This window comes from Emydura macquarii, unplaced genomic scaffold (assembly GCF_026122565.2).
Source record: "Emydura macquarii macquarii isolate MOO-44397 ecotype Brisbane River unplaced genomic scaffold, CSIRO-AGI_Emac_v2 contig_1253, whole genome shotgun sequence".
NCBI lineage: Eukaryota > Metazoa > Chordata > Testudines > Chelidae > Emydura > Emydura macquarii.
In genome coordinates, this window is record NW_027131390.1 from 33,730,545 (window position 1) to 33,754,957 (window position 24,413).

A 24,413-nucleotide genomic window follows, 5' to 3' on the forward strand; every position below is an offset into this window, starting at 1 on the left:
TCAGGCTTCCTCTGACCTCCAGGACAGCTGCTGCATAGGCTCAGGGCTATACTGCCATGTATATTATAGACAAGGCCCTCCGTGCACCCAAACGCTGGATGCCGTGCTCTAAGGCATGAGATGTACTTGATCTATTTCTCTGCTCCAGGGGACTCCTCCCTTGGGCCAGGGACAGTAATGCCAGCATTTCAGTGATGGTCTCTGATCTCCACTGCAAACATGAGACTGCACAGGCATTCCCCACTTCTCCCTGGAGAGGCAGCTCCTCCCTCCAGAGATTTGTTTAGCAAACAGCTAGAGGAGGGAAGCTAGTAAAATAGTAGGTTGCAATTGGACATGGAAATGAGGGACCCTCGAAGCCAGACTCCGGAGAATTCAGGGGCCTTTCAGGCTTCCGTCTTGGAGATGGGCCATGCTACTCAGGTCTGGATCCAGACTTTCTCAGAGGACGAAGGGGGAGGATCCAGTGTTCAGGCTGGAGGCAACTCTAGGTGTAACGTACCTAGCAAACAATACCACAAGCCCCAGAGAAAGGAATAACACACCTAACTGGGCACTACCGAACAGTTAGAGCCCAGGAGCAGGGAGGAGGAAAATTCCTCTGATCTCCACCCATTGAGCATGAGTCGCAGGAGCTCTGAGCCTCTTCAGACCCAACCATCTGATGCTGCTCGCCAAAGACAAGAAGAGACAGAAGCCAGACCCAAAGGGACACCAATTCCTTTAAAACACAGAACGTTTCCCACCAGGTCAACATCAACATTCTTCCTTGGTGAGCTCAACAAATGTACAGCAATAACCAGTGAGATAGCACGGGTAATGGGCTTAGACGGGGCCCAGTCACAAGCAACGTCCCTTCTGCCAAAGCACAGCTGAGAAGTGCAGTGCCAACCAAAGGCACAGAGCAGCAAGGGTGTCCCGGGGTGCATGGACCTACTGGGAGATGGAACTCTCCTGTCGTGGCAGCAGAGGGTGGACGCTGCCATCCAAGTTGTGGTGCACCATTGGTGGGGAGGGGAGCCCTGGAAGAGCAGCCAGTCAGGGACTCGACTCCCCTCCTGCCCCAAATAAGGGCTCCCCTGTCAAGTTAGGGGGTGGGGGTGGGGATGAGTGTGTGCACATGACTCATGCAGGCTGGGTGTCATAATGGAGACTGAACTTGCCCCTTCTGCTTGACACACCTGTGTGCAGGAGGAGCAGAGCGCAGAGCAGTGGGAGTCTCCTCTCCCGTCACAGCCTGCAGTGGGTCCACGGGCACCAGAGACCCCGTGACATCAGAGCGCAGAGATCTGCCGTGTGGGCGGCACAGGAGAATTCTGCCCTCGGTGCCTGCTCAGCTCAGACCCGCTTTGTGCTCCTGGCTGGTGATGAGGCCCCCTGAGGCCTGCCTGGCTGCTCCTCTTTATAAATCACAGCTTTGCTGACTGGCTGCCCCCCGTTCTGCCTGTAAACAGGCACGTGTCACGGCTTGACACCTTGCAAGAGCCAGGCAAGTACTTTCTATCAGTCACTGACATCGGCAACCGCCTTGGTTTGGATTTTTTGGGCCAGCCCCTTCCCTCTGCTGTGCACGTCAGACGATGCTGTGCCTCACGCCAGGCTCGCAGGGTGCATCGAGCTGCCTGGGCTCGACTGGCGCCCTCTGCTGGCAGCAGGCGCACTGCAGGAAGTCCGAGACATTGCGCCGGAAGAGCTGGCGGCACGGGTGCAGGTACTGGAAGAAGAAGAGCATGAAGCAGATCGCCAGGCAGTAGCCCACCAGCAACTGCAGCACCAGCAGCGGGGTGCAGATGTACTCAAACACGTCTGTTCTGAAGAGGTACCAGAGGATAAGTAGGACAGCATTCTCCACCAGCCGCACACCGTAGTACATGGCCAGCCGGCCCCAGTTCTGGGCCTTGTCTATCAGGTCCCGGTCAGCCAGCTTCAGCTGCACAGCCGACCAGCAGAATATGTTGATGCCAGCGTACAGCAGGGTGATGGAGCACAGCACCGCCACGGTGCCCACCCGGCTAAAGTTCTTCTCGACGTTGTCGGGCAGCTGGGCACCACTACACCAGAACTGCACCCACGGCAGAAAGAAGAGGATCAGCAGGTTGGCCAGGATAATGGGGATGATCCAGTGCTTGAAGACGCTGCAGAAGAGCACCAGGACAGCCACACGGGTGGAGATCTCCAGGCTGCGCCACAGGACGATACAGATGAACGCCACCGGCCGTAGCTGGACCTTGTAGTCATCGTATTTTATCTGGATGGCCAGGATGTTGCAAACCAGCGCCCCATAGGTGACCGATACCAGGCAAATGCCCATCAGGACTGCTGCAGGGGAGGGAAGGGAAGGTGGTGACTGTGGGTAGTTAGAGGGTTACACAGAGCAACGCACACATACTGCTCTAGCCCAGGCCTTCTCCTCTGTCCAAGTACCCTGGGTAAGGCACAAAAGTCTCGGGGAGGCAGGGGCTTAGCATGGTTGCTGGGGAGGAGCGGCTCACAGTGGGTGTGAAAGGGGCTGGAAGCAGGCAAGGGGCAGGGGAGGAATGGCTTGGGGCAGGCAGGAGCAAGGACCTGCAGCAGCTGCAGGTGAGTGATGGAAACAGTCTGGTTAGCAGCAGATCCCAAATGGGAAAGGTATGTCCCAGCTGAGAACAGGGCCTGGCGAAGACAGTATGTCCTGCATGCCCTAAATCCGTCCAGCGAGTCTCTTTCCTGTTTCTTTATCTACAACTGCAGCCACCCACTGCCCTCTTCTGCCCAGGGTAAGTGGGAACATCTGCATTCCTTCTTAACTGCTGACTTAATGGGTGCTCAGCAGCAGTCTAATGTCCTGCCCACCCCTTGCCCCACCCCACTTATCCAGATAGCTAACAAACCCCAGAAAGAAGCTTGAACTGAGCCCAGATGCCAGCAGGCCCAGAGCCAGGGCTGCCCTTTCATCAGCTAGGCCTGAATTTGGCTGAAGACCACTGAGTTAGGGTAAAAGTCTGGGGTTGTCCAGATCCGCATCTCACACAGCTGGAAACCTGGCTGCCGACTTGCCAAGGGGCACTCTCTGACACAGTTTTTGCTAGGAGAGTTATGTTTAAGCAAGTCTCTGTCCACCCTTACGTAGTGACTAATGTCCTATGAGCAATAGCAAATCAATGCTGGACACGCTTTGTCTCATGTTTCAGCAGTAGCCAGGCAAAGGATTAAACTCTGATATCAATGTACTGTAGTACGTGTGGGAAGGGTAAGCTTTGTCCTCTGTGTTATAAAGTCTCCCTTTATGTACAGGAAATGTAGCTGGTCACTCTAGTTCAGCCTGGGCAGGGAAACTGTGCTGCAGCCATAAAGGAAAATTTGCTTTTGATCTCAGGTGTAAGGAGTAAATGGTGTATTTGCTATGGTGGCATGTAGGTTCAAGCTGATGTGCGGAGAAGCTTCCTATGCAAATCCCTGAGCTAGGGTTACTTTCCTGCATCTGTTGCTGAAATGGCTACAGGCTTTATTCCAGAGCTTCTTAACCATTTTCACAGGGTGGGTCACACCTTAATGGAGACGTTCTAGTGGATGCCTGCCCTCACATTCATGATCACACAGCATCTCTGGGCAACTATGGCACTAGCTTACATAGAAAAGCATGCGTAGAAAGGGAAAAGGTGTTTTTAGCTGTCCTGCAAGGAAAGCAGCCGGCACAGTGTGGTTAGTGAGCTCTCTATAAACCACCAGCAACTCCTCATGGATGGACCCCAGTGTGGGACCCAGAGTGTTTGACCGCTACAGAGGGACTATGGGCCTCAGGGAATGAAAAGGAGGGTTTCTTTCTGTGCTTTGTGAATTATCTCCTCTTCCTTCCTGGGAAGCAGCAGGCACTGCGGTATTTGTGACCTGGAATTCTGCTCGTTGCATGAAACTTTAAATTGCACGTGGACATGAAGATCAGTGGAAACTGGGTGTCATTCTCCCATTAATTCACGCCCCTTTGGGTGTGTAGGTGTTTAGAAGCTTAAGGCATGTGTGACATACACAGCAGTGGAAATCTGCACTTTCTGAGCTAGTAAACTCTTATGTAAACTAGTGATAAATATCAGTTTTGTATCACAGGTACACTAGGAGGTTACATTGTTTATTTACGTGAAGGATTGGAAAACTTGGTTTACACGTTTACTGATTATGTGTCAATCCTGCTCTGTCAATGGAAAACCTCCCTTTGATTTTAAGAAGAGTAGGCATAGACACAATACTACTACTTTGTGCTTCTAGAGCGTCTTCCTTCAGCAGATCTCCCAGCACTTCCCAAACATTAATTAATCTAGCCTCACCACACCTGCAGGAGGTAGCGACATGCTGTTGTTTCCATTTTATAGATGAGGCAAACTGAGTCATGGGTTAAAGAGCATGCTGTAGGTCACATGGGAAATCTATGGTAGAGCCACATGAGGACCTAGGTCTCCTCCCTTCCTGGCCTGCACCTTTCCCATGAGATCATCTTCCCTACCCAAATCCAATTCACTTTACCAGTCCTTGTCACGTCCATGTTTAACTTTACTCATGGGAGCAATCCATTTGAAATATATGGCCCAGATCTCTGGCTAGTGTAAATCAAAAGCGCTGCTAAGTCAATGGGGCTACAAAGATTCACACCAGCCAAGGATCTGGACCAGGGGGACTACTAATTTGTAAAGTTAAGCACCTGCATACACATCTGCAAGAACCAGCCTTTTTCATAAAATCACTATTATATAAACTAATAAACTTTTTATTTCAGGCACTGCTTGACAGTTTTCAGGGCTGATTCAGGTGCTACTGCTCCAGTTAGCGTATAAGACCCTGAGTTAGGAAAGCACTCCCAGCCAGAAAAGCACTTAAACACTTTCTTGATTTGGGGCCTTAGTCAGAAAGAATCACGACTGTGATGAGATTACACAGAGGTGGAGGGCGTGGCTCACACAACCTCTGCCTCTCAGAGGAGCTGCATGGCACTTGAAGCCTGCGGTGGGTGGGTTATGGTGGTTTTAAGCCACCTTTGTTTCCTCCCAGTCCTGGACCAGTGCAGGGGCTGGAAAGGGCCATGGAGGAGACAGCTCTGGGAGCCTCTCTTAGTCACCATAGCCTCCCCAAAATCTCCCCAGTGATGCAAGAAGTGGCCTCACCCTGCACACCCCTCCTGCCCCTTGCAAGGGGGTCCTGGGAGGTAGCCTTATCTTCCACAGTGCCCATGCCAGGGGGATCAATCCATGCTGGAAGTAGGGCTTTTAGGGCCTCTTTACAATGCTCCTGCCCTTTTATGCAGCACAAAAGACGCAAAGCATGAGTGAGGAGCTCACCTTCTAATTGGAGTAAATGAGTCTGTGAGATGGTAGCTCTCAGGCCTTTCTAAGCAGGAAGTCACTAAACACAGCACTCACTGGGTTTTATTCAATCAGTTGCTATTTCTAATTTACAATTTCCTTCTCATCATTTCTACTATTAGCTTAAATTAAGGTTTATTTTGGTTTGTGGTCTGTTCCCTTGCCTGGATTCTAAGAGCTTTAGTTACATTTATATGATGTCCATGGAAAAAGTATCTAAGACGAAGCTGCACCAGCAAGAACAGACCGTGTGGCATGATTTAAATGTGACTACGGATTTTTTTTTAAAAATAGATTGGGAAAAAAAAGTAACAGTAAGATGAGCTCTGGATTGGAAGCAGCTTCCAAAGGAGACAGAGGAAATAACGTCACAGGAAAGGAGCCTGTTAAAGCCCTACCTCACTAGTGGATCTACTTTTATAGCCCTCATCACCACAGTATCACAGCACCCCACATTCGTACATGGATTTTAGCCTCCCAACACCCCTATGGGGTAGGGAGGTATTATCCTCAACATACTGTTGGGGAACTGAGGCACAGGGTAGATTGTGTAAGGTCACACTGGTAGTTTGTGACTGAGATGGGGAAAGCAGAGGTCCTGAGCCCCCATGCCAGTGCCCTACCCACTAGACCATCCTTCCCTCTCCTCATGGGGCTTACTCTTCTCTAGAGAGTGTAGAGTCCTGCATGGACAATAAGCCAGGGACTGAACTAGAGAGATCACACCTTTTTGGGGTGATAGATCAAGCTTAGAAGACTCAGATCTTAGCTGCATGAGCCAGTGCCTAGCACATCCTGTTCAGCTGTGTGCTGCCCTGTCTGCCATGGAGCTTTTCTCTGGTCTGAAACAGGCTCCACTTCTTATCCACAAGTCTGAGCTTGCTACCTGAACATTCCCCTGTAGTGTCATTTGGACACTCTCCACCTGCTCTCCCAAAGTGTGGAGCAGCATCGCTATGTGCTAGTAAACAGCTGTCACCTTCAGTCCCAGAGGTGGCTGAACTAGAGGACTTAGCCTATCCTTATGAGGCTTCCGCTGTATATTTGCAGCCCTGACAGATGTGGATAAGCACTGAAACTTCTGGGCCTGCCCCTTGAGCCTCACTTGTCGTGCCCCACGCTACCCCCTTCCTCTTTTACCTCTGGCAGTGGGGACATACTTCTCGATGACGCTGATGTACAGCTGCAGCGTGAGCTGCGGAGTGGAGCCCAGGAAGGCCTGGATCACTGCCATGCGCTTGAAGGCATTGCGGTGTGTGACCAGCTTGCGGACCGAGTGGCCGACCTCCTGCTCCAGCTCCACCTCACAGCCCTTCCTGAGCTTCTTCTTGCGGGTGATGGTGACGTATGGCTCCTCCTGCCGGCCCGAGCAGCAGTAAACCACCAGGGCCTCCATGCACCTGTACAGACAAAGCAGCCCATCAACTCAACCAGCCTGCACTCTCACCAGGGACCCCCTCATGCTCCTCTGCATCCTCCCCAGCAGGACGTTGCGGATCCCACTCAAGCAGTTTAGCAAGACTAGTGACGGGGAGTAAGGCAAATGGTGACCCTGTTCACAAACTGGGGGCAGGGCATCGTATTTGCATTGTGGGTAACATGCATCCCCAAAACGCACTTTGCTCTGCTGCAGTGCTTGAAAAGATCAGGATAAAAAGTGTGTGTGAGTGAGATCCCCCTCCTACCCTATTGGCATGATAGCTCTGGCAGCCTGGCGTTTTCTCCCCAGGGGTATTGTACAAGCATTGTATTTCATTTACTTCAGCCCAAAGACTAGGTACCCTGGAGTCTTTGCCTCAGCTAAGTCCTCTCTGTCCCCCTTACAGTAAGGGAAAGGTTGGGGGGGGGGGAGGGGGAAAGTCCTTCTATTTATGTTGTGTGGTACTTTACTGTTGGTTTTGCTAGCCCTGGAGATCCTTCTTACACAGTACATCTTTGAAATATTCAATCTGACACTTGGTTTCTTTGGAAATCCCCATTTTGTTGCTCCCAGCACTTGGAAGGGACAGTTCTGTATTTTGAACTCCAGCCCCTCCAAGTCTCATGAACTGTCCAAATCCAGCAAAATCATTGGGGACTAGGGGAATAAGTATGAGAGAAAGTTCTCTTCGGCAAACCATTTCTCTAACTCCTACATGTGTTTGGCTTCTGCTCGGAAACTATGTGCTCTGTGAACGACCGTGGAAAACTGTATTAGGACAATCAGTCGTACAAGAGAAATCGCCATTTTTCAGACCAAGATGGAATTAGATCGCTGCACCACTTCTCCTATGGGACCTGAGCCTCGCCTGGTTACATGCTCTGTTTCAAACTCTGAACTAAAGCCACATTCATCTGAAAGGACCAGATTCCAGTGAGCCAGAGCCAATTTATGACTCAATGAAACCAGGTGAGACTCAGCAGTTTGGCTTGAAAGGGTTTGCATGAACCAGACAACTCTGGAAATGTTGCGAGGCCCCTCTTACTATTGCCAAGTGCCTGCAGACATCACAATAGACGGCATTACAGGTGCTCCACATTTGGCCTTTCGCTGCTGAAATGGATGGGGGCCATTTTCAGCATCGTCCTGTTGTAGAGAAACCCTGCTATGTGCTTTCATGCAGACAGACAGAGTTAGGCATTTGGTGCAAGATCAGAGAGGCCTGCAGGTGGCCTCTACGCCCTAGTCCAAGTTATGCTACTGTTGAAAGTGGCAATGGAAATTTAGCCTTAAAAAAAACTCTGTCCAAGCCTGATCAAATGGCCTGAGGGAAGTCCTCAAAAAGCCTGGATATTCAGTCAAGGAGAGTGTTATCCCATTAGAATGGAAGCATCACAGGCTGAGGGACACTCCGTTAAGCCTCCATTCTTTGCTTCTTGTCCAAGGATGTAGCCTTAACAGCTCCAAACTCGGGGGGTTAGTGGGCTCAGTATGAAGGGGAGGGCTCTGAGTTAGTTGTTTAGATGCCAGCTAGATACTCCATATTGTCCTGCTTATCTCCTTCCCAAGAATTCGCCACAGAGACACCTAAACATCATCTGTGTCCCAACCAGGGCAAAGTGGGAGCCAGCCAGATAGACACCCTCCCCAGGTGCCAGCTGGAAACAGAAACTGGTTTTAAAAGCTTTATTATTTCTGTAGTGAGCTCTGATGCAGCCAGCGTGGCTTTCCCACAACCTACGGTATGTAAAAACAGGCCGTCTTGCTGGCGAAGGCAGAGCTAACACTGGGAGGGGAGCATTCCTGTCTGGAAGGAGGCATCACAGTCATCCTCTAGGAATGAGACTTAGGCTTCTTCCATCCCAGGTTACTGCAGCCAGCTCCTCCTCTCCCCCTTGGGCCTAGGGCTACAGCAGCCTGAGCATCTCTCCCTGGGTGTCTGCTAGGGTTTTTCAGTTTCAGCACTCACTCATTTGCACCAACACTCTTCCCTTCTCTATCCCATGTCTCCCCCTCTCATCCCTCCCACAGCATCAAACCCTAGGTGACAGCTTCCTTCCCTCAGTCGGAGACAGGATCTCCAGCCACATCTTATTCTCATCTCCGCTCTGGAACAGCCCCAGCAAGAGATTTTCACCCCTGTGCCATACAGCTGCTACTGCAAAAAGACTTCATAAGCCAATTCCCTGTCTCTTAGCGAGGCCAACTAACTCAGAGGGGAAGTACAAAAAACAATCAGGCAAAAGGAGCCTTTGTTAGAGAGGCTGGGTGCTGAGAACATGGTTGGAGACACATTCACTCCAGACCTCCCATTACAGAAAGACAGTAAAAGCCTTTAGCCTGGGGAGGGTGGGGCAGGAAGCTGCTGCCTGGGTGGGTTCCAGTGGCCACTGACTTTGGGGGAGGTGACTGGGTAGGAAGCTCCTGTGTTTTATTTCCATTGGGGTTTAGGTGGCAAAGAGGAAATCACCAGGGCTTTATTCCTCTGAATCTGTCCATGTGGGTAGAAGAGGGGGAGAGAGAAAACAGGAATTATTTTGGGATAATGAAGTGTCTCAGCCACATGAGGTTTTGCTAAACCTACTCTTTGTAAAGGAGTTGAATCCAAGCCTAAAACTAGTTTATTTACTTGACCTTTCATAACTACTCTTGACTTGCTGTGGGCAGGAGGAAACTGGTTGCAATCTCCTGCATAAGGCAGGAGGAACCAAATACAGTAGCTCTGAGCCCCTGGCCCCTGTGGCTAACATGTACCCTAGAGAAGTACCCAGGAGCTCCTCTATCTTCTCACCATCTATCTACACCTCTCTCCACAGGGACTGGGACAGCAAAGAGCTTTCCCACGGTCACAGCTGCTGCTACACTCCTCCTGAGAGTGCCTCTCTAGGAACAGCAATATTAGCCCTAATAATGCTTTGCACTGACAAAGCACTGTACAAACAATAATTCTTTAACGGTAGCACTGTAAAGGCCAGCCAGTGGTCCCCTACAAGGATTCTGACCAAGGAGCTTCCCTCGTCAACACAATGTCCCTGGGACACAGTCAATGTGCAGTGAGCTGGCTGACTCAGGGAGCAGCTCATCTCAGTTCTGGTTCAGTGGGACTGGGGAAGGGGTATGTATTACAGGGGGGTGGCGGTATTCCTGCTGCTCACCTGATGACAGGCCCCAACTGTAGAATGTGCATCAGTAGTACCAGTGGCTTGTCACTGGTCAAATCCCTGTGGACAAAAATGAGGGTCAGCTGGACCATGATGGATGGACACAGCATGAAGAAAATAGTCAGCGCCAGCCAGAAGTGATCATCCGAGTGACTGTAGGAGGAACACAGGATCCCAGCAGCCACGCACTCGCCACAGAAGAGAAGTGTGGAGAAGATGATACTGAATGGTGGCTTTGCCTTGGGGGGCACGGAGGGCTCTCCTGTTTTTTCTTCAAGTGGGGGTTGGTCTGAACATTCCCCGATGGGACCCTCGCACATGCTGTCCATCCTTGGACCCCCAGCCTCTCCTGTCTTGTCAGCTCTGAGCTTGTCTCCCCAACCGCTTCCTTGAGCCCCAGAAGTCCTAAATGTGTTTAATGCAGTGATGAGTTAGCCCTGTCCAGCCCAGGGGCTTTTAAGGCCCATCTTTGTTCAAAGGGTCCTCAGACTTTGGGATGCAGCTTGCTACAAAAGGGGAAAATCCAGCTTCTCTGTTTTTGTTTTTGTTTTGCTTCCAAGTGTAATGTGAGTTGAATCAGTCTACAAAATAGCCTGGTTTGTAAAACTTCCACACATCCACCCCAGAGCCAGGCTACTTTCACCCCCCATAGGGCACCGGCAATGACTGGCTGGTCGCTAATGGTGAGCTGAAGAGGATGGCCGGGGAGAGCTGGCTGGGCGTCTGTTAAAAAGAGAAAGAAGCGAACGGTACACCTGAGGAAACCGCACTGCTGGCTCTTGTCCCGCAGCCGGGTAGGAGCCCCCAGCACCAGGAGGGCGGCGGCAGTTCAGGGGACCGTCAGCCGGGGTCCATGCAGCGCCAAGAGGTTGCGCCAAGCGCGGTCCAAGCGGGGAAGCTGCTGCTGCTCGGGTCCAGGGCAGGGCGCTGCCGGGAGGGAGCGGTTGCGGGTCCCGTCCTAGACGGCGCTGTGCAGGTGTCGCTGTCTCGGCGCTGGACGGCTCGGCATGCAGCGGGCCCGGCGGACGTCTGCAGGCTGCGCCCGGCTCGCAGCAGCGCCGGGCGGGCTCTCCGGGTCCACAGCCAGCCGCATGCCGCTGCCCGGACTCGCGGGCTCCGTGTGCCCCGGCGGGGAGCTGGTGGCGGCGCTCACCGGAGACTGGCCGCTCGGGGGGCGGAGGCGGCGGCTCTGCGGAGGAGGAGAGACGGGCTGAGCGCGGGGCAGCTCGGGCCGGGCACGCACGGCAGGACTGGGCAGGAGCCACCCGCCGATCGCTCGCTCACCCTCCCCGGCACCGCGCGGGGACCAGGCCCCCTCCCGGGCGCAGGCGGGCACCTCGGGCGAGGCTGCCCGCCCCGCTCCGCCCCGCCCAGCGAGGCCAACCGCGGCGCGCTCTGCGGGCAGGGGGCAGGACCAGGGCCAGGACAGCGCCCGGCCGGTCAGTCGCCCGGGTCCTCCCCGGCCGCGGTGCTCGCTTCGCCCCAGCTGATGTGGCCGAGCAGGTGTGAGCGCCTCCGGGTGCCCGGGTCCTAGCGCCCGTCCCCGCGGGCAGCCTGGCTCGGCTCGGCGCCATCGGAAATCATGGCGGGGAACAGACTGGGGAGCCCACGCTGCCCGCAGGGAGTCCCCAGTGTGCCCCCCGGGATGTTAATGGGGCGCGGGCACAGAGCCCAAGACACAATGTAGGGAGATGGTCCCTCCGCCTCATCCCCCGCGTTATTCACTCAGTGCCTTGCTGCATTCAGCACCTGGGCGAGGAGCCCTACACTCACCCCGGGGCCACAGCTAGTACTGCCCCGCTCCTCCCTGGCCTTGTGCCTCTGCTTCCTTCCCTCTGCCTTTGCTTTGCTGCAGCAACTCTCACTTCCCACCCCCGGGCTTTACGCCCCCTTCTCCATCCCACCCACCACAAATGATCAGCAGTGAAATAGTTAATGCCGACCGGTAAGGCGCAAGCCTGTGAAGGCTTTAGTGTCAGCTTCGCCGGAGGAGGCAGGGCGATCATGTGCAGACTGTCTGCAGACCCAGGAAGTCCAGGCTGCATTGGTTATGCTCCCTTTGTGTTTGGAGGGTTTTCTTTGCAATTGTGAGGGCCAAAAACTTTTTTGGATGAAACCTGAGATTCTGCAGAATCACCATAAATGGTGCAGCCCGTATAAATGCATCAAGTAGTCGGATCTGGTTCCCCGGCCAGGTGTTTTGCACCATTGTCCTAGATATTATGGACTAGATTTTCAAAAGCATTTAGCATGTTGGGTGCACAAAGCTCTTTTGAAAACCTGGTTGTGATTATGGCTGCAGAGCTACTCTCCACATGCTTGCTGCTTTCCTCTGTGAACTGGGCTGATGCTACCCTGAAGACCCCAGCTAGGCCCTTAAGTTATATTCCTCCTGCTCTCTGCCATTCTCTGCACCCCCTTCCTGTGCATGGCAAAGGAGGAAGGAAGATAAATGATCAGCCCACAGAAGCATATGTGAGCAGAGCTCAGCAGATCGCTCTCAGATCTTTGTTCCCACCCACCTGAGACCAGAATGGGGGTGGGGAGGTTGCTTGCTGCCTAGGAAGCAGAAGGCAGAAAAGTGGGGATCCTTCTAATGCACACGAGATTAGACCTATTTCCAGAGTTGGATTCTTGGTGAGGGGAAGGGTGGCTGAGGGGTCATGGATGTAACCAGATTCTGTATTAAGTGTGTGTGAGCACAGCTGTTCTCTAGATAAGGGGAGGCTGTGTGGGAGGGGATGTTATTGAGAAGTCATGGCTACAGCTAGCATTTTAGGTAAGATTAGGTGGGCAGGAGCAGCTGGCCTCTGCAACAGCCTGTAGAGTCCTATAGTAAACAAAGCAGGTATTTTCTTTTATCCTATAAGCTAATGGGAAGCATGGGAAACTGATGAAATCTTAAAAGTCTTTTGACATGCACCCTCTCCTTGCTATTCCTATCAGTCCCACCTGAACTCCCCTACTGATTACAGTGTTTTCCTTTGTGTCCCCAGGGTCTCCATATGTCTGTGCGCTGGGGACAAATGGGATGGCTCCTCATCTCATATAGGGGGATGCAGATTTGAAACAAGGCAACAGAATGGACCTTTTCCTCCATCCTGCAGGTCAGGGGCCCCATATTATCGCAGTCAGAGCTTCGAGCTATGGAAACTTCACATCTGTAGATGGGGGAAGGAGCTGGAGGCAAGCACCACAGCCCCATGTCCCATTCAGTATCCCTGACCAGTTCCCCAATAGCATCAACCCCAGACCGGCACCAGTATCCCTGTCCCTGACCTCAGGCAGGGATCGCTCCTTACTTTCCCAAAGATCCGACCTCTTTTTGAATGCACCAGCACTGATACTGCCATGGGCTAGTCAATAACTGTCCACAGGTCCTCAGAGCCTATATGCACCCTCATTGTCTGCCAGAGTGTTCAGCATGGTCCATGGTCACGTGCTGACATCTCCTATTGGCTGTGTGAGATCTGACTCAGCCATGGAATGTTTGTGATTGGCCAATTTTTCCTATTTTAGGGAGACTTTAAAAGCTGTTTGCCATACAGTCCTACAGCCAAGCTGGCTTGAAAGGAGCTGACCCAAACTCACAGGAAAAAGATGTGGTATCCACTGCTAATTCTACCCCAGCTCCTTCTATATTAGCCTTCATGCAAAGGCCTCACTATGCTTTGCAAACATGAACCCTTACAACCCCTATGAGGTATGGGTAAGCATTATTCCTATTCTACAGAGGAGGAACTGGGGCATAGGAAGGCTGCCAAGCATATCAGTAGCAGAGCTGGGAATAGAATTTGGTTTGGTGTTGGGGAGCAATCTCCTTCCTGTGAGAGGCTTTCCCTCTGAAACACATGGAAATCAGAATACTTCATTGCTGTGCTCCTTTTTGAATGTGATGTTCAGCAGGGTAGTGTACTAAACAAGTAATTATGCTTTCAGCAAGTGGTCAGTGTTTTCTCCTCCACCACTAGGAAGCACTATACCAGGCTGCTAATGAGGGGCACTGCAAGTGTGAGGAGGTCAGAAACCCCAGAAGGAGCTATTCTCTATCTGAGAGAAGAGGAAAGAGGAGGCTGGATGGGACCCTTAGTGTCCTGGCTTATGGCTGTAATGACCTATATAAGGGCTATAATAGGGGAAACTGCTACAGCATCTCTGTATCTGCCTCTAGACCTTATTAGGGGACTCTGCTTCTCAAAGGTCTCTATAAGAAACAGGATGGCTGCTATCTGCCTTCATGCTTGTGGGACAGTCAGTCTGATGTGTCTATCCTCCAAACAGAACTGAAATGTCTTCAGGGGCTGCCATAGCTTCACAATACAATGGCATTCATGCCCCAGCAAAGCACAGCTGGCTCCCTCTTTTCAACACACAGGTGCAGCCTGTGGACATGACTGGTCCCAGCATGCAATTCACCATCTTCATGTGAGTGCCAACGCAACATTGCATGCTGGGGCCAATCATGACCACACCTTTTCATTAACCATAAGAGCAACTTGCAATCTACTCCATTTATGCAAATTAAATGCAACCCTCAGGGATTCTGGCAAGCTGCCAGTGCAATGCCTCAGCTCTCCTAACTCAAGGTAGACATACAATTAAGAATCTATCTTTCCATGTCTACTGATAAATCAATTAAATATAATTACTTAAGCACATAAGCACTCCAGTGCTGCCTTCTCTAGAAGGATCTCAAAGCACTTCGCAGGAATTAACCAATTAAGTTGCATAACCCCTACTGTGAGGTTAATATTATCATCCTCATTTTACAGCTGAGGCACAGAGAAGTTAAGGGAATTGCCCGAGTTCACACAGCAAGTCAGTGGCAGAGCCAGGACCAGAACCTACATCTGACTCAATCTTGTGCTTTAACAGATGGATCATAAAACAGCACTGTAAACAAAGATAAGATCTCAAACTGAATTCTGCTTTCATATCCACGTAGCACTCCCATTATAATCAATGGGATAGGCATGCATGTGTATCTGTGCACCCGCTTGAGGTTACTATGGAGAAGGTCTTTATTGCAGAGCAGCAGTACAAAATAAGACAGAAGTAAACAAGGAGATTGTGCAAGCAGTGGGAGGCAACAGAAATAAATCATTCCCATGAGAAGCAAGAGTTAGTTCCCATCTGGAGAGCTGTGTGCCATGCTAGTTGCCATGCTGCAAGAGAGGTCACTGCCTCTGAGAAGATGAGCATACTGCCACGTTGGCATCAGGTATCTTAGCAATGGAACAGATGAGGGAGACTCTTATTTCAACCTGGACAAGAGGTGACCTAAGTGTCCCAATAGAAATTACAAAATGATGATAAAGAATCAATAAAGTTTGTGCATGAAAGTTAGGGCTAAAACCCAGACATAGCTTAGCGTGGCTCTAAAGCAGTTATGAGAGTTATTTGTGGATGGTCTCTAGGAACTTTCCCATCATCTGTTCTAAAGATACTAATTGTTACTTATTTATATCACAGGAGCACTTAGAGGTCTATTATGCTAGGCCCTGTACAGACCTATAGTGAAATACAGGCCTTGCCTTGAAGAGGTTACCATCTAAATAGACAGGACAGACAGCATGGGAGACAGTATTAGCTTCATTTTACAGAGAGATGAAGTGGCTTGTCCAAGGTCAAAGGAGTCTGCAGCAGAACAGGAAATTGATTCTAGATCTGGTAAGTCCCAATCCCGGGCCTGAATCACCAGACCATCCTCCTTCCAGTGTTGCCAACTCTCTTGATTTTCACAAATCTCACGCTATTGGCATTTTACTTAGAGCCCCTTTTCTCAGTCTCATGATCATAGGAGAATCTTGGCTTTTATTTACCGGGGGGAAGTTTCTATCCCTTGAGGTTATCCAACGTGTATGTGTTTTGATTTGTTCCTCATGGTTTTTGGGCCCTGACTGATGATCTCAGAACATTTGGGACTGGCAATACTGCCCATCCTAAATATAAATCCCAAATACAGAATTCTCTGTATGAGCTTTACTTTCCCTCTGTATAAAATGTGGTGAGAAGATTTTAGGGGGGGGCAGACTCCACCTTCATAGACATCTCCTGTTCAAAATATTCCAGGCCTACCAGTTTGGCTTCTGTAAATGGAAAACAGAAGCTGCTCTTAAAGAGCTAAAAGACCAGAGAGCTGAGCACATGCTGCTTGAAAGTAAGCTGCTCTCCCTTCTTTGGTGTCTCTGCCTGGAAACACTGCTGCACTAGGACCCGGAAGAAGTCATTACCACTGGAGGAAATCACTGGGTCATGCCAAGAAACAAACTGTCTGCTTTCCAAATATAGTCATGAATAGGGGTAGAAACAGCTGGGTCTCCAAGGAGAGACAGACAGTTATGGTTTCCCATCCCCCCACCTTTTGGATCAGGAATCTCTCTGCAAACAGAAATTGTGTTGCGGGATGGTTAAATATTTAGCTAAGGCTATGTGGTCTGATGGAGGTGTGTTTTGAAACTCTCTTTTCACTCCCTGAAAAGAAGCAAAAAGCAGCTCAGACTGAGGGAGCTGGATTAAATGGGAATCTCCAAATATTAACAAATTAAACATTCAACAAACAAAGGAAAACAACATTTAAACTCTGAGTTCAGAACAGTTAAAGAGATCAGACCAGCTAAACTGGTGACTAAGGGTACAAGGTGGCTTCAAAATCATTTGCAAGCCAGAAACCCTTTACTTATTTTGCAAAATAGCACTGTGGTAGATAACTAAAACAGAACAATTTTTTTTAAACTGAGTCTGGATTTTTGCTGCTTTTGCATTTCAGCATAGATTTGTCAGTTTTACTTTTGCTTCCATTTGCTTTCAACTCAGGGTTTCCCTGCACTAAAGAATGCTGCAATATTTGGGTTACATACACTACAGGAGGATGGCTTTAGAAAAATGTTTTGATGTGATTTTTCTTTCCAGCTTCCTGGAGACTTTTGCATTGCTCTTTTGTCTTGTACAACATTAGGCCTCCATCTTGCCATCAGGTATGTGTGAGCAGAACCTTACCCCTTCATGGAGTCCTGGGGTCAGAGACTCCATGGATCAACTGCAGCATTGGGGCTGGACCCATGTAAAAGGCGCCAAATGCGTCTGGTCAGTGTCCAGTTAGATACTGAGCAGATGATATCTTGGTGTGCACTTGGGTAATATTATGTGGCTATTTGAGAGTCAGTAATGTTGATGGAGATTTCATTGCTTCTCTCAAATCTCAGGCATTAGAAGTTTTACTGTTGCTTGTTTGCTGAATTGCCTTTTAAAAGAAATCAAGAAATGTGGATGATTTTGGTGGATTTATTGTAATTCATTCAAATTCTGTCCAGTTTGCTGCAGTTCCAGTTCACGCAGCAGGTGACACTGTAACAATAAACCAGGTAGTAAGAGTTTGTCTCTTCAGTTAACAGATTCATCTGGTCCCTGGAGGTTTAACTTTAGGTGGCCCTGTTAATGCACGAAGCTAACCTGAGTGTGGCTGTGAATGACCTCGTTGTATTATTTGTAACCTGGGAAGTGCCCTACCCACTGCTAAAGGCCCCTTCCCCAGCCTAAGGGGAGGAGTCACTGAACCTGGGATGCAACTGATTTTGGGGGACAACTAATGAAAAAAACCAGGAAGGGGTGTGGGGGTCACAGGTTTAAACGAAGGGAACTAGAAAGGGACACTGAGCAGAGAACCCCAGAAAGCGCCCACTGCCCCCGGAAGATGTCAAGGGAGCCAGCGGATGCTGCTCAGAGGAACTCTGCCTGGATGCGTTAGTGCACAAGGGAACAGAAGTAGGCCCCACAGTCGCAGAGCACCCCCCCTGCCAGTCTCCTCTTCTGGTCTTGTCGATGGCCATTTTGGCTAAGTCGAGGAGGAGGTTGACGAGGAGGTCCCGTGACTTTGTGTGGCCATGGATGGGGTGTGCGTAGACGAACAGGTGCGGTGAGAAGTGCAGCCAGAACCTCAGCAGGAGGTTCTGGAGGAGCCGGAAGAGGGGCTGCAACCTGGTGCACTTGAGATAAATGTGCGCCAGGGTTTCCCTCACGCCGCAATAGGAGCAGGTGTCGGGTGAACCGTGCCAAGTACACGCCCATGTTCAGGGCCCAGAGGGCCTGATGGTGTGAAACCTCCCTGGCTACCATTGTCATTCCTGCAAACAGCCAGAGGAGGCCTCCATAGAAGGAACCGAGGCCTGAGTGGAAGTTAACCTTCTCATACCCAGGAACCCTTCAGGTCCAGTACTGCTGCTCATAATCTCCATGATCAAAAAAGGGATATACACCATGCCCAAAAGCAGAAGCTCTGTGAAGTGGTGTCTACCGCAGAGAAATTACACGCTAACTTCTCCCTGTGTAGGAAATGGGAAAGAAAGGGTAACAGACAACTGGCTGAAGGGAAGATGGTAAGCTAGAGGAAAGCATCTAGTCCTGACTCTGTCATGGGCTTGCTGTCTTAATTTAGGCCAAGCACGAAAACTGGGTATAAAGCAAACATCTCACAGAAAAACAGGCGCTGCTCTTTGAAATACACTACAAAACTCCTGGAATGGCGTCAGAAAACTGGAAGTCCGTATCCCCTACCAGCAAACTGCTATGAGACCTAGTCCAGTTGCCCAGCAGATGGGACTGCAAGCTTTACTGAAGGCCGCCCTTAATGGATAGCTTGGACATTCTCTCCTCTCCATGGAGCATGGGTTGGAATTAATTCTCCTATTGCGACTGAATCTAGCCCAAGCAAGTATCTGTGTATGTCAGTCACATAACAATCATCCCTGCATCCTCAGTGTGTGACGCTCTAGTCCAGATGGGTGTCATCACTCTGGCCTGCCCCTCAGGAAATCCCAATGGAATCAAAGGGAAACAATCTACTCTTCTTGCTGTCTGTTTCCCCATGCTGAAGACTGTTTGCCTGACCTCTTTCAGGCCTGTCAGTTTTCTTACCCATCTCGTCACTGTGTGTTTAAATGTCTGTGTTTCATAAGGAATGAACTAGTGTCTGTGCTGTGTTTCTCAGACACTGAATATGAATATACCATGGGAAGCTGCTTATCTCTCTGCACTTGATTTCAGGTCCCTGATTTCCTTCATCCATGGTAGTTAAGAGAACTGCAATGTGCGTGAGGAGAGCTCAAAAGGGAAATTTAACTCCGCCCTCCCAAAGTGTCTCAAAAAAGCTATTGAAGGGAAAAGAGAGCTCTGTTAGCCCTGTTTGACAGTGTGCCAGTGCCAAGCTGGCGTGTATCCCAGGACAGGGTGCCTGTCTCCAATAGCAAGCTGAACTTTAGCTAGTGCTACATGCAAGGTACACTTACTGCCAGCTAATGGGGGTTAGTGACAATGTTCCTCCTATGACCACAGCCCGAGATCAGGCTATTCCTCATCAGCTAGCATCAGGCTGTTGAAGGCCCTTGATTCATCAGCATCTGATTTTGCTCTGGAAAGGCAGCAGTTATCTTGTGATTCCAGTCAGACCATGTGGTGTTTGTGTGTAATTAGTTCTCAGAGTCTAAAGCCCCCATTATCCGACTTATCATTAGCAGCCAGAGCTGTGCTGGAATTTAAAGGGACAGTGTGCTATTTAACCACGCATATTTGCCACACAGTTTTGCTTTGATTTGTTGGCATTTACTACAAGAGGCACTTCAAGAAAATAAGTCTCCCTCTGAACATTATAGCTGCCATCTACTTTGCCAGTATTAGAATCACTGGAGGAAATCCTGCCAGATGCCCACTACACAGCAAGCAGAGCTCATAGTGAGTAGATCCCCACTGCTCTCTACAGATCCCATGAAAGTATTATGTGGATCCTTGCGAAGAGATCTCACTCTTCCACTAAGCAGATCTGGATACAGTCAATACATTTTTAAATAGTGCTAAGTGGTCGCCTTTCCTTTTTGTTGTCTTCACTGACCTACCTGAGTCTTAAAAAATCCTTACCCAGTGCTGACTATAATCATCACTAATCATTGCCAGGTAATCCCCAGCCTCACTGAGTGATTTTAACTGCTAATCCTCATTAACCCTAACCAGCCTTCCCAACCTTAGCTAATCCTGTCTTGTTCTAGCTAATTCTCATCAAATTGGACTCTTCCTAGCCAGTTTTCACGAGTCCCAGATAACAGGCCATTCTAACTAGTACTCACTGTTCCTAGGCAATCCATGTCAGAGCAAATCGCTAGTGCCTGCCCATACTCACCACTCCTCCTCAGTCCTATGAATTTCACAGCTGTCCCCTCGTTCACTGGACCTCTGGGAATGCAGCACTGCACACATGTACATTGAGATTTTTAAAATACATGCCGACTCTTAAAGGACCTGTGGGCTGAAAGCTAAACAGCCCCTGACGTTTCCGGTGCCAGCATGCTCCTTCACGTGCCTCTTTGATTCTATCACATAGTGGGCGGTGACAAGGGGGAGACGCCCACTAGCAGTCAAACTAGATTCTTGGTCAGCGTGTAGCTTGGTAACAGCCCTAATGGGGAACATCTTCTATTATCAACCCGGGGACTAAATTCTATCTCCAGTCTCACCTGGCAACGGTTACCAAGGAAACCTGGAACAGCTCCTACAATAGAGGAGAGTTGAAGCCCATAGGCCTCTCCCTGGAGGCTGCTGAAGACATTCTGCTTTCACCCACTCCAAAGCAAATCGGGAATAACTCCACTGCCTCCCCCCCAGTTACTCGGGCTTACACTGGGGTAGCTGAGAGCAGAATGTGGCCACGAATAGCTACGGCCCATTGAAACCAAAGCTGGGCAGAGGTGTTTATCTCATGGCTCAAGGCCAGGAGGTTGGACTGTGTAACCTGACCCAGACTGAAGCAGTCGGTCAAATTCAGGCCAGTAGCAAAATGCCCGATGATGTCAGTGGACTAGGATTTGGTCCTGGAATTTTAGGGTCAGTTGCCAACTCTCATGATTTTATTGTGAGTCTCCGAAGATTGGGGGGAAGGGTTAAGGGGTCCCATGAATTGCTGGTATCTGCCTTCAATCTTGGGACAGCTTGTCCTTATCGAAAATGGCCACCATGTTCCATTACTGGATTGAAGCCATAGGGCACTCTAAGGGAAGGTGGTGGCTCCTTAGTCACTGTGTGGGGCCAGGCAGGGGACAGGAGAACACAGAGGTGCTGGGAATGCAGGCAGGGGCGAGTGTTGGAGACAAATGGGTCGGGGGAGGGGGATGCAGGAAGCAGGGGGAGCAGAAGGAAACTGTGATGGGCAAGAGACTGAGGGAGGGAAGTGAATGTGGGGGGCATGTAACTGAGTGGGAGCCTGCACGGAGGGGGTGGGGCAGCTGCCTGTCTTGTCTCCTAGGAAAGGAGCTAGAGGGGGATAACATAGCAGCTCCCCACGTCCCATGGGATAGGAATGGGTAAGTGGCGTTCCCGCCAAGCAGTGGATGGGGGGCTTGTGTGCGTGTTTGAGCATGTGAATGTATTTAAGGTTGCATTTTGATCCCGAGAGGATCCCACACAAACTGGGGATGGGCAGCAGCTTCCCCCGAAGGTGAAAAAAATCAAGAGAGGGCTACAAAACAACGGGCTTTATCTGGCTTTAAAAGTCATGCGATTTTTAGAAGGTTGTCTCATGATTTTAGGGTCTGACTGATGGCGTCAGTGCTTGGGGGTGGTCACCCTTCTGAGGTACTGTAACCTTGCCCCCCCCCGATACTGCCTTTCTGTGCGGTTCGGGGTGGAATCCAGACCCGCCTAGCCTCAGCTTGGTAGTGGTGTCCCCAGCCCTCAGAGATGCTGGCCACTCGTACTGCTGTTGTAGTCAATGCGAGCTGTTGGTGCTCAGCTCCTCTGAAAAATCAGGCACGTGGCTTGTGTATGTAGTTAGTTCCTGTTGTAATTGGCTTCTCTGCCTGCACTACCTAGGTTACAGGTGGCTGTGCTTTGAGAGAAAGAGAGGCTAAGGGAATTGAAATAAAATGTTCTTGTAGTGGGGCATGCCACTGTCACCAGCTCTAGGGGAGGTTGCTGCGGGAGGGCTCTGGTCACGGTAAAGTTTTGTTGGATTTTTAGACAACGTCGTCTGTCTTCTTTCCTTTGGATGCCTCTGCTGTTGCACTGTAAAGAGCGCTCTCTCTCGGCAAATGACAGCATGTACCAACGTTCATAAGTCTAGGGGTTCAGTAAAGTTGTTAACCCTTGAAAAATGACCCAGCTGCACATAGCACCACTTGCAAACTCCCAGGCCTTCTGGTGCTTCCGTGGCTGAAATCTCGAATGCTCCATGCACAATACAGGAAGGGGAAGTGTTTCCTAGTTCAGTGAAACAACGAGAGTTCTGTGGCACCTTAAAGACTAACAAATTTATTTGGGCATAAACTCTCATGGGCATTCACGAAAGCTTATGCCCAAATACATTTGTTAGTCTTTAAGGTGCCACAGAACTCTCGTCGTTTTGCTGAAAACAGACTAACATGGCAACCCCTCTGGAACTAGTTCAGTGAGTTTTTTTAAATGTCTGGCCCTGCCTTAATTGCTCTGCTTTGTTTGGTTGCTGGTGATATTAGAGCAAACTTAGCTTATCTGGGCTCAACTCAAGCAGCCAAGACACACTGGCCCTTTGTGGTCTGTAGGAGGGTTCTCTACTGAGTGAGCCAGAAGAGAGGCTGGCCTGGTTCCCCTCACATTACCTCAAGATGAAAGTGGTGTATTTTGCCATGAATTCCCCACTGCAGGCGTGCATGCATGTGCACATGCATACAAAAGCTTACGGGGCTCTGGGCAAGTCTCTTGCAGTCACACCTTTAAAAGAGGTCATCCATCCAGGTGCTTTGGTTTGATGGGGCCCAACTTGAGACACTTTCTGCCTGATTTTTGAAGGCGCTGTGAACCACACACAGCAGTTGAAGTCAGTGGGAGCGGCAGGTGGTCAGCCCCTTTCACAGTGAGACCCAAGCTATCTCAAAATGAGGCACCTGAACTCAGTGATAACTTTTGAAAATCTGGGCGTCAAGCTCTGTAGTCCCCTTTTCAAATAAATTATACTCCTCCATCTTGCCCAGGTGGTGTGAGGTGAGGCTAAATAGACAAATGTCTATACAGCGCTTTGCCGCCATTGGAGAGAAGGGGCTAGAGAAGGGGAAACTATAAATTATTTTTATTCTTATCAGGGTTAATATTCATATAAACTATTTTCAAATGAGATCAGAGCTTTGGTTCAGTTCAATCCTCTCATCCTCCTGTGGCAGGTCCAGACAGTCCAAAACAAGCTGCCTGTGATAAGGAGAGGCCCACTGCTGGGAGGAGTAAAGTAATGGCAGCTGAATTTTGTATTCCCTTTGGAAGCTGGCTTTTATAGACTTGCCTGATCCTTAGTGTCAATTGAGGGGAGTCCAGTGAACTGCTCAGTCCCCCCTGTTCCCCTGTGGAGGGAAAGTGGGTGGTTCTCCCTAACATTGCTCACTAACAACCCTCTTGGCAGATCCAAGGAGCAGCAGTGATGGGTTCAACCTCCTCTATGCCAGAGAGACTAGCACTGTGAAGTGGAGCTGTGTGAGGAAGATCCTGAGGGCTGCAAGAGGGGCCTGAAGGACCCAGGGGAGTGACAATATCCAACACATCGGCTATATATCCTTGCAGTCAAGTCCTAGCCGAAGCCATGTGTTATCACCCTCTCAGAAGGAGAGTTCTTACAATGGAAGAGCTGATACCACCTAGCCCATGAAGTATAGTGTTGCACGCTTTCAGCTGCGCTGGGGCTGAGCCAGCAAGTGGGGAAGGGCGGTGTCGCATTCCCCAGTTGGTGAGTACACAGTCCCTTCTCCAGGAGGAACATGAAAGAAACAGCTGGAGTTCCTAGTGGATGTTTACCCAACCAAGGGGTGTTTGTATATGTGTGCTGTACAGCAGCAACGTGCTTGTGGAAACTTCCTGTGTTACTCATTAACCATCTGCCCACTCACTGAAAATGTATGTGTAAATGTGCTTACACCCATTAAACTGGCACACAGCAAGGTGTGTGAGAGGAAGGGATCTGGGGACCCTGCACTACACCCAATATATAATGAGTTACACACAGTTTGCAGATTAGTGGTCAGGGGATAAAACAATTGCAGGAGTTGACCATATGAAGCAAGCAAGAAGCGTGTATCCACCAATGGTCTTCAAACTTGTGTATGTGTTGAGCAGGTGGGTTGTTTACAAAAGAGAAATGCCTGTTTTGAGCTTTGATTAATAAGGGACAAGCTGAGATGCATTTTTTGTGCTACAGCCAGAGTCCAGCTTGCCGAAAAGAGAATGAAGATGGTCCCAACCCTCACCAACTAGCCCCTACGTAGCCCCATTATCACCTCCATGCCCTGGTGCTCCTAGAGTCCCTGTTCTGGTTCCCAAGTGTTGTCTTTCCCTCCCCAAAATCTGCTCTTGTGCTGATTAGTGTGTCACTGCCTCATATCTCAAAGTTTGTCCTACTTCCTGCAGTGCTTTAAGATAAGAAAGCTTATTAGAAATATGAAAACAACAAATCCTTAAGCTCTCTTCAGCTCTGGATTTCCACTGTGCTCCATTAGCTGTGTC

General features: G+C 50.0%; 1 protein-coding gene and 1 long non-coding RNA gene across 2 annotated transcripts; both read right to left on the minus strand.

The window, feature by feature from the left end:
• Positions 1-704: 704 nt before the first annotated feature.
• Positions 705-10,596, minus strand: XKRX (XK related X-linked). Its single transcript, XM_067548403.1, has 3 exons — positions 9,906-10,596; positions 6,471-6,730; positions 705-2,319 (listed from the first exon to the last, which is right to left on the minus strand). The coding sequence occupies exons 1-3, from the start codon at positions 10,238-10,240 to the stop codon at positions 1,574-1,576; spliced, it is 1,341 nt and encodes a 446-aa protein (XP_067404504.1). The 5' UTR covers positions 10,241-10,596; the 3' UTR covers positions 705-1,573.
• Positions 10,597-17,971: 7,375 nt separating this feature from the next.
• On the minus strand, positions 17,972-20,216 carry LOC137154002 (uncharacterized). The gene is made up of 2 exons (XR_010920018.1): positions 20,080-20,216; positions 17,972-18,232 (listed from the first exon to the last, which is right to left on the minus strand). It is a non-coding gene; the product is annotated as an uncharacterized lncRNA (long non-coding RNA).
• Positions 20,217-24,413: the final 4,197 nt, after the last annotated feature.